This window comes from Trichomycterus rosablanca, chromosome 4 (assembly GCF_030014385.1).
Source record: "Trichomycterus rosablanca isolate fTriRos1 chromosome 4, fTriRos1.hap1, whole genome shotgun sequence".
NCBI classification, from domain to species: domain Eukaryota; kingdom Metazoa; phylum Chordata; class Actinopteri; order Siluriformes; family Trichomycteridae; genus Trichomycterus; species Trichomycterus rosablanca.
In genome coordinates, this window is record NC_085991.1 from 26,162,685 (window position 1) to 26,177,210 (window position 14,526).

General features: G+C 42.6%; 1 protein-coding gene across 2 annotated transcripts; it reads left to right on the top strand.

Annotated features, from left to right (window-relative positions):
• Positions 1–1,450: 1,450 nt before the first annotated feature.
• On the top strand, positions 1,451–14,193 carry zfta (zinc finger translocation associated). Of its 2 annotated transcripts, XM_062993132.1 has the most exons (5): positions 1,451–1,941; positions 5,410–5,928; positions 8,456–8,785; positions 10,904–11,323; positions 12,932–14,193. In XM_062993132.1, exons 1-5 carry the CDS (start codon positions 1,791–1,793, stop codon positions 13,402–13,404), a joined length of 1,893 nt encoding a protein of 630 aa, XP_062849202.1. In that variant the 5' UTR covers positions 1,451–1,790; the 3' UTR covers positions 13,405–14,193. The 2 variants fall into 2 exon arrangements, with proteins under 2 accessions (XP_062849202.1, XP_062849203.1); XM_062993133.1 differs by lacking the exon at positions 8,456–8,785.
• The last annotated feature ends 333 nt before the right edge of the window (positions 14,194–14,526 follow it).

Genomic DNA, 14,526 nt, shown 5'->3' on the forward strand with positions numbered 1-14,526 from the left:
GTGTTTTTTTATTATTTGCATTTTCCATGCTGTCCCAACTTTTTCTGATTTGGGGTTGTAAATTTTAATAACTGTTCATGCTGATGCTGTCAACAACGAAAAACAAGGTTCAGCTCTGAGTGGTCGGCTTACCACCCTTTAATTTCACAAGAGTAGGGAAGATGAATTTAATGCTGTTTGTATTAAAGTATCACAAGTAGACTTTAAATGGGGTGAGTAAAGCATTTATGGATATGGTATTTTTTGTTCATTTGATTGCATCACAATTATATTGATTAAGATTTTAATTTTGTGTGCTGTAGACACTATCCTGACTACCTTGGGGTCTGAACCCTATTAGGGTTGCCAACTTTCAGAACTGGAAATAAGGAACACCCTGGGCTGGCGGGTTGGCGGAAGGCATAGGGTGGGGGGTAGGATGGTGGGTGTTTACGTGAGCAGGAGCGGGAGGTAAGCGGTTAGGGTTGCACCCATAAAAAACATAACGGGTCTTACACGTCATAGGAACATTATCAAAATGTTTTATTTAGGCTGTTTAACATTTATTATTTTCATTCTTTATAATAATAAATCAGAACCATATTTTAGGTAAAACAACATAAAGAACATCATGTAACATTTTTTCTCAATAGTGCAAACAATATTTTTACATAATCCATCTTCACACTGACATGCAGCCACAGTTCTTAGGGGGGCAGTGAGAAAATCTGCCCACCCCAGCGCCCCCGTAGCGCCGGCCCTGCTTGTGTTACCTTAGTTTCGCCCTAAGCCGGATTCGAACCTAGGGCGCGAAAGTATGCACGATGCGCTCTGCCCACTGCGCTACTCAAAACAGCAGACTAATGAACAGGTTGTTACGCTGATATGCCTGCACACACACACGGCATTACTAAGACTAAAAGTGAACACTACTTAAAATAATAACCAAACACTTTCTAATTCCCACGGTAGCAGCAGTTCCCTTCTGTTTCATACATATCGCCCTGTCTCAGTCTAATCTGCAGCATTTCTCTCCTATCGATAAAAATACGGAACAAAGCGCGTCCCGTATCAGTTTAATACGGAACGCGATGTTTAGTTTCCAAATAAGGAACGATTCCGTATCTTACGGGACGGTTGGCAACCCTACACCCTATCTGGTTATCTGGTCAATTATGCTTGTCTACTTCTGCTGGAATCCATCATACAGAAAAATAGTATGGTTAAATTGCAGCTGCATTTTTGCTTATTTGCATATTTTATATATTGCATATATTTAATAGTATAAAGAGTATAATTCATAGTTTTAATTCTAGCTGTATTGTATTTTGAGTATAAACAGTGTATAGAAATATTGTTAGCATTGCTGCTGCAAGCTGCCCCCATGTACTGGTCATGTGACCACGCGTGAAACGCTACTGTCTCTTTAAATTTACCCAGGAGCCCCTTAAGGAGCCCCAGGGGCCCCAAAGCTCGGCTCTCCACCCTGAAGACAAGCAGATGCTCTCCAAACACACGCGGGAGGCCGTCTGTATGTGAGAGGACGTTTCTTTGGATGTGAATTAATGGTGGGAGAGGAGGAAAGTGCGGGTGAAAGTCGGGTTGGTAAAAGTTGAGTGAAGTTGAGCGGTGCACAGCGGAGCAGCGACACCAACACCAACACCGTGCTCTCACTCACACTCACTAACGGACCACAATCCGCCTTCCTGCTGTTTCACGAGCGAATGCTTCAGCGCAATGTTGCGAATGGAACAGCGGTAGGTACCAGGAGGAAGCGGAGCGGTTGTACGTTTAAATAACAGCAGATCGGTATGGAGGAAGGCGAGCGCAGGTCGGAGTCGGAGCCCGGGGTCCAGACGGAAAGCCTCTCATTGATATTGAGCGCTGAGGGAGATGAGGAGGAGGAGGAGGAGGAGGAAGAGGCCACGCTGCCTCACTGCGCATCGGAACAGCTCTCAGCAGGTAAACAATACCATCATCTACTTAGCCGTGCTCACACGGATCGAACAGCAGTGCGTGTTTGCGGTGTTAATCCGGATGATTAACAATGGCGCACAGCGGCATGGCCCCTTACCTCCACGGGCTCCACTATAAACAAAGGCGGAATCGAGGGCCATGCCATGCTTCATCATCGGTGCGCAGTCGCCACCCAGCGGAAATACGCGCATATGACCCATGTGTCCATGTGCAAATCAGCCGGGCCTCGACTGTCACAGGCGACCTTTAAACCGCCCAGGCCATGGGGTCCATGTGTGACCGTTGATCACTGCGGTTCACCCTAGTTTGCTAATATTCCTACTATAGCTCCCCACATGAGCTGATCAGTCAGATCCTGACTAACACACGTACTACACCTGAGCCTAAAAAGACAAAAAAGATTAGCTGATTGCTGGTCTAAACTGGTTTAACCATCTTATCTTCACTTCTTGAATGCTGTATGTTGATAAGGGTCTCGGGGCAGGGCGCGCCTTCTTCGTATGACAACAATTGACCTACTCATTAGAGCCACAGGCTGTTTAGATCAGTCAGTCAATCTACTGATATGATTTCCATAGGGAAAGGAATTCAAAGTATCTGTTTGTTTGTTTGTTTGTTTGTTTATTCACACAAGATTCATCAGTTCACAACGTTATATCGAACACAGTCATGGACAATTTAGTATCTCCAGTTTACCTCACATACATGTTTTTTGGACTGTGGGAGGAAACCGGAGTTCCCGGAGTAAATCCACGCAGACACGGGGAGAACATGCAAACTCCACACAGAGAGGACCCGGACCGCCCCACCCGGGGATGGAACCCAGGACCTTCTTGCTGTGAGGCGACAGTGCTACTCACTTAGCCACCGTGCCGCCCCTCAGAGTATCTGAAGGAAAGCCATGCAGGAAAAAATGAACAATATGCAACTCCTCACAGACCGTGAATGCAGGCAAGGATCGAACCCAGGTCCTCAGGACCCATGTTTATGTGAGGCACCCACTCGGCATTGTGTTTTAATAACAATTCTACTCGAATCGGGCAAGCCGTAGCCGTGGTTAGGGTACTGGACTAGTAATCAAAAGGTTGCTGGTCCAAGCCTCACCACTGCCAGGTTGCTGCTGTTGGGCCCTTGAGCAAGGCCCTTAACCCTCAATTGTTCAGATTGTATACTGTAACTGTAATGTAAGTCACTTTGGATAAAGGCGTCTGCTAAATGCTGAAAATGTAAATCGGAGTCACCATGTTGTGTTTTGAACACTTTGATACAGTTTTTTGCCTATCACAAAATCACCTCTGTCCAGCTTAACTGGTAGCAGAAACGACCCCAGACCTACAACTAACAAATACATGCTAGTTCGATAATGGACTTTCAGTGAAGGGGTGTTTAAGTGGAAGAGCAGTAAATTATGCAAGCCCATTACTGCTGGGATCAAGGGTATGAACCCCAGTGGGTGCTGGCTTTGTCTGAGGAGGGGGGGAAGGATAACCGAGGCCCCGTGATGGACTGGTGTCCTGTATGGTGTGTGTGTGTTTGCATTGCGCTCCAGTGATCCCAGAAGAGCCAGACCCACCATGACCCTGACCAAGATAAAACAGAGGTAAAACATAAAAATGAAATTAAATGAAAATGAACTATTAGGAAATTGTATGTGCTTTTATTGACTATTAAATCTAGTGGTCTTTTTAACCTGTGTGCTAAAACATTTACATTTTCTGCATTTAGCAGACGCTCTTATCCAGAGCGACTTACAGAAGTGCTTCCATAGTAAACATTTCATTTCTCAAGTTTTAGTAAACAACAGTCAAAGAACACAAATCTGCTGAAACCTGTTAGAACCAAAGTGGGGTTTTTTTGTTGTGTTTTTTGTTGTTGTTTTTTTTTTTTTTTTTTTTAATGGAAGAAAAATGTTAGTATCCATTTTTGGCAATGGAGAAAGGGGGACTGGTAAGACCACCATTGACCAGATATTACAAACCCTATTTTCAATAAAAAATTACAATAAAAACTAAAAACTGTAAATTATTAATTGCTTGAGCTTTGATTCAACTGATAAAAGTACAAAGAACCGATTTCCAGTGTTTTCATTGACAAACCTAGTTGTATTTTGTAAATATAAAAATGACCTCTGCAACACACTCAAAACAAGACGAAGGTTATGCAAGTATCACTGTTCAAGAAGGATCCACAATTGGGAGTTTAACTGGTAGTATGTGAGCTCATCAACATTGAGTGTAAAAGGAGCATCCACCCAAGGCTTATCTTTGCAAGCGAGGATGGGTCGTGGTTAAACAACCTTGAGCCAAACCCTGTGAGAGAAATGTCAGTCAATTCAAGGACAATGTTTTTCAGTGCAGGATTACAAAGAATTTAAATCTTTCACCATATACAGTTCATAATATTATGAAAAGATTCTGGGAGTCAGGCCACGGACTGAAGGCTATTGTGAATATGCGTAACCATGGTATTGTTTGAGAAACTGCCATGCTATCATGATTGACATAGCTACATGCATAATTTGGCAAATCATTGTCACTTAACACAGCCTGCCATTGCATCAAAAATGCAACCTGAAACTGTATTATACAAAGAGGAAGCCATATATTAATTTTACATAGAAACACAGGTGAAAATCATTTCTTTGTCTTTTTGTCTGTAAATAGTGGTTCAAATAGTGACAAATTAACAAATTTCAACACAGATTACTGTTTTGTGTCCCAACTTTTCTGGAAAATGGGTTTGTATGTCAGTGGTGGTTTATTCTCAGTACAAAAATGACATGATGGTATTGTGAACTGTCGGTCTGTAATCCATGAATTGCAGTGCACAGTGGTGCGAGGTAGGACAAGCCATGAAACACCGTCAGGTTGTTGGGACAGCTTGTTGTACCTACAGTATGTGCGTGGAGCAGTGCGACAAAGAAAGACAACAAATGCGCTGTCAAACTTGTTTAAAAGAGGGCTGCTCAGGTGGCACAGCGGTAAAACACACACTAGAACACCAGAGCTGGGATCTTGAATACATCATATCGAGTCTCGGCTCTGCCTGCCGGCTGGGCTGAGCAGCCACATGAACAGCGATTGGCCTGTTGTTCAGATAGGGGTGGGATATTAAGCCGGATAGGGACTCTCTCATAACTAATGCAACTATGACCTCTGCTTGTTGATTGATGCTGCCTGCACAGGGGTGGGGAAGGAGTGCGTTGATCAGGGTGTGTCTCTCTGTACACAGTGCTGATCCGCATTGCACTCGTCAAAGTGTAGGTGACAAAATGCATACCGCTGCTGCCCACATTAGCTCTGTTCTCCTCAATCAGAGCGGGGATCAGCATTGGAGGAGAGGAAGCATGACGCAATCGGGCAATTGGATGCGCTAAAAGTCAGGAGAAAATGCATAAACAAAATATATATATATATATATATATATAAACAAATGCTTTTTGTTCTCTTTCAGATGAAGATGACCTTAGCAACGGTCACATTAGAGATGATGGCCACGTAAGCCTGAACACCAGCGTGCAGTCTTCTGGCACGAGCTACTGGAGCGTCTCAGAGAGCCCGGACTCGCCCTTCCTCCTGTCCCCAGTTCCAGGCCCATCCAGACGAAGATTGAGTCCCGGTAAACCAGAGCGGGCGTCTCGGGCCGGGGTCAGCCGCATTCCCGGTCGAGACCACCGCCGCTACTACCACGAGCACTGGAGGAACGAGTACCTGATGGATTTCGACCCCAGGAGGAACGGCATGATATGCATGGTGTGTGGCAGTTCGCTGGCCACTTTAAAGCTGAGCACCATTAAGAGGCATATCAGGCAGAAGCATCCTGATTCGTTGCTGTGGAGCGCGGCCGATAAGGAGGTGATCCGCTCAGGCTGGGAGAGCCACCTAAGCCTTGAGAACAGCCAGGGTACCTTACTGGAACCAGAGGTCTCTTCGGAGACAGAGGAGAAGCCCGAATGTGATAATCACTCTGCACGTAGGTGTTTTTTTGAATGTCAATATACACTATACACTATATGGCCAAAAGTATTTGGACACCTGTTTATGAGCTTGTCGGACATCCCATTTCAGAAACAAACGGCATTAAAACAGAGTGACCTCTGTCTGATCTCTCCTCTTTTGAGAAGGCTTCTCACAGTACTTTGAAGTATGTCTGTGGGAATTCGTGCCCATTCAGTAAATGAGCTTTTGTATGGCTGGGCACTGATGTTGGTCAAGAAAGCATCGATTGATGTTCCAGTTCATTCCAAAACTGTTCAGTGGGGCTGAGATCAGGGCACTGTGCTGACCACTGGAGTTTATTTAAACCAAGCTTAGCTGTGTTCACAGGGGCACAGTCATGCTGGAATAGGATGAATTCCCTAAACTGTTGCTGCAAAGTTGAACGCATATCATTACTTTTATATGCTTATTATTTTATAAATTCAATAATAAGAAGGGGTGTCCTAATGCGTTTGTCCATATAGTGCACATAAATAGACTTAGTCTCATTTTCTTTATTTTAGAGTGTTTAAACAAGGCCATTAACAACATATAAATCCACTAATGCTGTTTTTGAACCTCTAATTATGTAACCCTTTCATAAAAGTAGATTATACTGTTTTTTTTTAGCAGTTATACCACCAGCACTAACCTGCATTTCTAATTCTTGAAAAAAAAAAAAAAAAAAAAAAAAAAAAAAAAAAAAAAAAAAAAATTCGTGAACGTGTTCAAGCACTCACAACTTACTGATAGTAATTCAATAAATCATCTTCAGTAGTAACTTCATCCTTATCAGTCACCCGGAAAGAAAAGAAACACCCTGGACGGGGCATGGGTCTATCACAGGGCATCACACACTAACTTGTTCACTCTCTTCACCGGTAGCCAAATTACCTACATGTTTTTGGCAGGTAGAGAATCACATAAATACACCACACAAACTACACCAACAAATAATATAAACAAGCAGAGAGAGTTTCTCTCGTCAGCTGTGCTCATATCGGGATTGTTTAACCGATGTTCAGTGTCAGTATGCCACCCAAGGTCTGCGTAACACCACATACGTGGAGCTGTACGCAGCGTTAGGCAGGGCGAGCCCAGATAGAACTCCAGAACCTAATAGTAAGTCTTCCAAAGCACCAGCGAAGGAGCTGCAGGAGCTGCAACTGACAGAGGGGAGAACATAAAATGGCATAAAACGATGACGGGCGCATTTGTAAGATCTGGTATGGTACACAGAATAGAGACGTTTCCTCTACATTCAAATCGGTGCAATTTTTGACAGTGACATTTTCGGCATTTAGCAAACGCCTTTATCCAAAGCGACTTAAAGTACTGTGACAGTATACAGTCTGAGCAATTGAGGATTAAGGGCCTTGCTCAAAGGTCCAACAGCAGCAACTTAACAGTGGTGGCGCTAAAACCAGTGACCTTCTGATTACTAGTACAGTACCTTAACTGTTCAAGCAGAATAAACTTATGGAGCTTGTTCTGTGCACAAAGGCATGGTCATTCAGAAATGGTAAGAGTAGGTGCATTCAAGTGGTGCAGCAGTAAAACATGCTAGTACACTATTACTGACATCCCGACCCTACAAGTTTAAATCTCAGCTCTGCTACCAGCAGGCTGGGCGCCTGCACAGACAATTACTGGCACGTCCAAGGCTGGAATTGATTTCTTATAACTGCACAAGGTCTCTATATGAACCCGCCTCATGCAGGTCGAAAAGAAGCGGTTGGCTTCTACACACATAGGAGGTGGCTTGTGTTAGGTGCGTGTGAAGGTCAGCAGCAGTAAAAAAAAAAAAAAAAAAAGAGAAATGCAATCAGATAATTGGATGCATAAGTAAGAAAAATGCAATAATAAAAAACAATAATACAGGAACATTAAGGGCCCTTGCCAAACTGTTCCATTAAATGCAGAAGCATGTAATTTACTTTATACTGATTTTTTACACCTGTTAGCAAGGGGTGTGGCAATAACATCTGCACTCAATAATTAGAGGGGTATTCTTATATGTCTGGCCATATAGTGTCTTAAACAAACCACACTGAAAACTAACTGAAACTAGAGGAAGTTACCCACCACTGCTGAGTTGTCGAGTCTCAGTTCTGCTATCGGCTGGCTGGGCACCTACACGGACATGTTTGGCTATGTCTAACGGTGGACTAGCCCAAGAGGTTCCTCATTGCTGCTGAAATTGCGGCCTCTGCTGGCTGGTCGATGCGCCTGCACAGAGATGATGAATAACGGAGAGCAGTGCGTGAATCTTTGTATGCAATAATGATCCCTGTGTGAACCCACATCATGCTGGTTAAAAGAAGCACTTTGCTACTGCATACGTGATGGCAGGGAGCATATGTTAGGCACAGGTAGAGGTCTGCAGAGGAGATGCAACTGGGAAAAAAGAGCATAAATAAAATAAAAAGCTCAAACTAATGTATTTTCCATCACTACTGAATGTAGATGTACAGTTGAGGTCCATCATGTTTTTCTGATGCAATCTCTCTGCACCCACACAGACAAGCCTAGTGCTGCAACGCCGGTTAAATCTCAGTCTGAGGCTGAGGTCAGCACAGTGCCCTCCTCGTCTGCTCAGGAAGCTCCCAGTTTGCCGACAGAGATGCTGGAGCGCTATGTAAACGACTCCCTTCATGCCTGGTTCCGGCAGGAGTTCCTGATGGAGTACCAGGCGGAGGCAGGCAGGCTGGTGTGCATGGTGTGTAGCTGCCCGCTGCCCTCACTGCACCTTGACCACATTAAGAGCCATGTGCTGGAGCAGCACCCTAACTCCCTTGTGTACAGCGCCGAGGAGAAACACAGAATCCTGCAGAGCTGGGCCCTGAGCCACGGTGAGATACCACCAGGGAATGAATGAGAGAGCATTAAGAAATGATGAGGAAACTGGAGGAAATGTTAGACAGGAAAGTAAAGCCTTTCATGGGAGGACAAACAGAGGTCAGGAGATCAGTGGTAGCGTAGCCAGATTTAGAGAATGAATATGCATAGGCTAGATGGGTGGCACCTGGGTTCGATCCCTTTCTCTGGTCAGTATTCATGTTCTTATTGGTTTCCTTTATACCTCCTCCAAAAACATGCAGAAGGTGAATTGGCTGCCCCTAGGTTTAAGTGAGCGAGTCAATATTTAAGTGTGTTGTCCTGTGTTTAATTGGCACCTTGTCCAGGGTTTATTCCTGATTTACAACCCTAATCACATGGTTAGTGAAAATACATGCTTCCCTAATACAAAATATAAACACATAAATCACAATACTAACACTATCTGTGTCCTATGCACTGACATATATATATATAATATATTTAATATAATATATTTAAATGCATAGCACACATTTTTAGGGTGTAAATATATATTTTAATCAAGTATTTATTATCTCTGAGGCCCAGTTTGTCAGGTTGGGGTGTGTAATAAGTCATTTAGTTTTAAGCAGTATGTTGAAGTTGATGATATAAATTTACATTCAGATTTATGACATTTAGCAGATGCTTGTTATCCAAAGTGAATACAATACAAGAATTAAGGGCCTTCTTTAGGGGCCCAGCAGCGGAGCACTGTTTAAAAAAGATAGTACATAAATAAGTATTTGAGTGCCATCTGCAACCACTGCCCTGCCTTCTCTACCACCATTTTCAATGCAAAGCTAGAGAAAGCTTGTGGTATTTAAATAGTCTATGCACAATCAAATATGTACATGCGTACACTGTACATGCGTACAATAAAAAAGAGCAATTTGTTATGGGAGTTTGGGATTCGTGTTGGCAAAAGCTTCTCCGTGCACCCACTTGACTGTCGGGCAGCTATTTCAAGTCATGCAGCTCCAGGCTCCATTCAGATGGAAAAAGATCTGAATTTTACAAATAAGAACCAAACCAGTGGTTCAGTAACTGGCCTGAAAGCTGAAAGGTTGTGTTTGTTAAAATTATAAACAAATTTAGAAACTGTGTCAGAGGCATGTTTACCGCCTTTTCTTTTAATTCTACTTCTTAATCATTTGAGAATTGGGAGTTTTGCAAGTAGAATTTTTGCCCATTCGTACTGTGCAAAAGACTTGAGCTGCTCAATAGTCACCGTTGTCTCTTTCTCCTCTTCATAATGCACAATACATTTTTAATAGGAGACCTGCAGGCATGCCAGTCAAGCACACACACTTTATTTCTATGTAGCCACGCTGTTGTAAATTGTGTAGAATGAGGCCTGGTGTTGACCTGCTGAATCAGACATAGAGTTTTAGGGAAAAGATGTTGTCTTAATGGCAGCATATGTCTCTCCAAGTACCAATATAAGCCTCCAACATAATGTACTTTCACATATATGCAGATCACTCAAATTTTTGATGCAAATTTTTGAACTTTTTGTTGGTAACAGTCTGAATGGTCTTCTTCATCTTTGTCACATAGAATCTGACATCCGTTTTTCACAAAAACAGCTGAAACGTAGACTCATCTGACCACGGAACACGTTTTCATTGTCTTTTGATTCATCTCGGATGACTATGGGCCCAGAGAACCTGTGTTTCTGTGTAAAAGTAACACATGACTTCCTGTTTGCATTATACAGTTTCAGGTTGCATTTCTTAATACAACGGCGGGCTGTATAAAATGACAATTATTTTCCGAAGTACTCCAGAGCCCATGTGGCTGTATCACGTACATTTAGCAGCAGTTTCCGGCCTTGGTCTTTGTGGAGATTTCCAATGACTCCTTGAATCTTATAATGATATTATTGACCTACATTTTGTAATGTTGCAGATGTCACATTCTATAGTATTTTATATTTATAGTGTTTTTATATATACTAGTACATTTGGAAAAAAGGGAAAATATAAAATAAACTGTGAAATTAACCACATGGCCTATGAAGTTTGTAACCTCTTTAAATCTCATCACTTTTGCTAATTGCAGATGTTTATCTAACATAATAATGCATACGTTCTTTTCTTTGTATCCAGAATCCGACTCAGTGAGTGATTTTATCAAATCAGAGCCAGACACCAAAGACGTGACAATGAACAGCCCAGTGCGAGGCTCCCCATCAGGGTCAGATAGTCTTCAGCACAGTGCAGAGTCATACAGAGGGCTTGAAGCAAGCACCCCTTCGCAACATCCGCCCAAGATCAGGTTAAAGTCCAGTTTCCCCTGGCACCTAAGGCTGGATTATTTGGTTGCCATTGGGCCTCCAGGCATGCCAGGCTGCTACTGCATGGTTTGCTCGGAGCAGCTGCCCCTGGCCAAAGTCGGCACCTTCCGCAGACACATCCAGGACTGCCACCCGGAAACCACCAATCTCAGCCAGAAAGAGAGAGAAGATATAGCCAGTGCCTGGACCCAGATGGCGAACAACGAGGAGCCAGAGATACATTCAGAACAGGGTAAACTTTTCAAGCTTCATTACATAATCCCTAAAAATCATAAGTGTTATTTATGTATTCCAAATTACATCTCCAAATCTGGGTCTTAGCAGTGCCAGTGGGTTGGCTGGGTGCTTAACAAACACAGTTGTCTGTGTCTGAGGGAGGGAAGGCCAGTGGCAGAAGAATACTTTTTTGTATGGCTTTATGTAGGAAAAGAAAGGCAGTCGAAGGGGGTGTGTGCTAGTCTGCAGATCTCTGTGGGCAGAGATTGACAATATAGTGGGGGAATTGGACATGTCTGAATTAAATCAACATGGGCTCATGAGCAAGGCCCTAAACTCTCAGTATCTCGAATTGTATTAATTCATAATTGTAAATTGTTTTGGATAAAAGCGTCTGCTAAATGCTGCAAATATAACAACTGTTTACAGAGAATCTATAGTTTGTAAAATAACGAGGTTTCATTCCAATAATTAAATAAAGGCAAAGAAAATTAACATCCAAAGACCTAAAAGCCCAGACTGATAGTTTAACACCTGTTGCATGGTATGGGGCCTCCAGAGGGCAGAGATAACAAAGAAAGCTGTATTTTGAGATCGTGTGGAAATTTCCATGAACAAACCATGTGTGTTCAAATCAGTCAGCTCACAGTAGAAGCCAGAAAGAACCAAGCTGGAACAAGTCTATGTTGAGAAATGCCTAATTCTAAATATGTCCCAATTAAAAGTGTGCAACTATTTAAGATTAAAGATCATAAATCAAAATCTAGCAAGATAAAGTACACCTTTAAGTTGCAGTGTTAGTAACGTTTTACCGAAACCTATTGTACAAGGTCTGCACATACAGTAGGACTTAAAAACAAACAAAATACAAAAACAGGGCTTTATCTAACACATGACACAGAACCCATTGTTGATTATAACCCATTATCAACAAAGTAGAAACTGATGTAAAATGGTACAGGCCTAGGAACAGTGACAACAGCCTTTGATGGCTCAAAAGTCTAAAAAGGTCTAATGCTCAAGCCCAACACCAGGGAGACCCCAATCTGAGTCTTAGTGATGCCAATGCAAGGCAGTAATCACAATATATATTGGCTGGGACATGTTCCCCCACCAGTATTCAGATGTACCTAAAATTCCTCCCCCCATTCTACTGTAAAAATGAAAAATAAACATGTTCTGCTTACTAGCTTTGTGTAATGTTGGGATTTGTCAGTGTCCCCATCAGTTGTTGATATGGCAGGAATGTTTTAGAATGACAGGACCCCCACAGATCCAGTAAATTTGTTTTAAAATTTCATTTCAGTTTTTTAAAATAAGTTTGGCTGAAAAATCCCCTACCTGGCAACTTTGTGAAGTGCCGTCAAACAGGCGTGGCACATGTGCACCGATTTTTAACTGTCTTGTGGTGCATCGTTACATCCCTATAATTGAATAAGCGATACCATATTAAATTCCAGCCAGTACATGGCAATAATCCACCCTATGTTCACCGTTCATCATTTGGATTGAAGGTAGCTTCAGATGTGTTAGTGGGACACTAATTTATACATTAACAGCCTCATAATAAATCATAATTGTGTGATTTCTACCTTCTTGATCAGCTTCTTCTGTTTGTTAACAGGTGACTCAGAAGGTGTTTCGTCAGCTGTTCCTATACAAACGTTGCCTGGGAAACCCACTAAGCTGAGTGGCATCAAGAAGGAGGATGGAGAGAAAACAAGAACCATGCCACTTGCACTTAATATCGGACGAGTCAACCACTACCCAGGGAAGGACCAGCGGCGTAACTACCAGCTGCGCTGGCGCATGGACTTCCTGATGGACTACGACCCCAGGAGGCACGGGCTGATCTGCATCGTGTGTGGCGCCACGCTGGCGACGTTAAAAGTGAGCACGATCAAACGGCACATCCAGCAGGTGCACCCTCACTCGCTGGACTACAACGAGGAGGAGAAGCTGCAGGCGCTACAGAGCTACAGCCAGGCCGCGCTGAGTTTCGTCCACACGGACGACTGCTTCTCAGGCTCCGACCACAGTCAGACAGCTATGGCTGACGTCGAGGCCGTCGACCAGCCTGACCAGTACAGCACTTAATAAACACTGGGGTGTTGTGGCACGGTTTCTTGCGCTCAGGAAGTTGATTGCTGGAACAAGCCAAAAAAAAGAAAATGCAGCCTTTGTTGGAAATAAACTAACGGTGCACTTTTGGGTCCTGAACTATTTCATTAATTGTTTTTTTTTGTTATGAAGCTTGTTTAATAATTATTACGCAATGGTCAAGAAATGGACACTTGCTTACTACAAAGGAATGATGTCATGAAATGAATTGAGTTGATTAATCCTTTAATTTTTTTTAAAGCACCTTTTATGCATCGTGGACAGAGCAGTCGATGGCCAGATTTAATTGCTGCGAATTTTAGCGAGTTTTAGCGCAGCAGAGGGGAGCGTCTTTTGAAAGGCGTCAGCATTGCAATGGTTCGCACATTCAGCACTTAAAGCACTTGGCATGAGCACCAGGGGAATCATTTACAAAGCGTCTAGGGTGGCACCTCGTCAAGCATGTGCTGCCTGCAGAGTAAAACCTTCCATTCACTTTCCATTCAAAATAATTAAAGCTTTGTTTTTATAATGCTACATAATGAATACTTTAATTCAGCATTACATCAGATGATATATCACCTATGAATCAATAGGTCTGTGATTTTTAAAATGAAATTGTATAAACAGACACCTGTTACTTGTCATGACAGAAATGAGGGACACAAGTCCATGTCTCAGGGAATGTGTACTTGCCATCTGTGATGTAGATTTCATTTCTTGTGATTTTGCCATTGACTGTAGTCCGAATGATGCTATTAAAATAAATACAAAGACGACGTGAACAAAAACACATCGACGTAGTTCTGAGATTTTACTTAATCAAATGTTCCTGTTCGAGCAGGAACAATCAAAGGTAAACATCCAACTGGTCTCAAAAGGTACAATACAGGTAAAGAGGGGAGAAGAATACAGCTGGATCATGTTTTTTTTTTGCAACCTTAGTCTGCCATGTTTTCATTTGTGAACAGTTAAAATTCTAATAGAGCGTGGGGCTCCTGGTCAGATATTTCAACAGACACAATATTTTAAATCAGTGCACTTTTAAGTTCTCTAAACTAAGGTGGGCATTTTTAACTACGGTAGTATCTCATTTCAAATGGCAGATTCTGATTATAA

Excerpts from the sequence above, each read along its gene's own strand:
- zfta (XM_062993132.1), top strand. The coding sequence starts at position 1,791 with ATGGAGGAAGGCGAGCGCAGGTCGGAGTCGGAGCCCGGGGTCCAGACG. Across the intron at positions 1,942-5,409 it reads ATCGGAACAGCTCTCAGCAG|ATGAAGATGACCTTAGCAAC; the intron begins GTAAACAATACC and ends GTTCTCTTTCAG. Across the intron at positions 5,929-8,455 it reads ATGTGATAATCACTCTGCAC|ACAAGCCTAGTGCTGCAACG; the intron begins GTAGGTGTTTTT and ends GCACCCACACAG.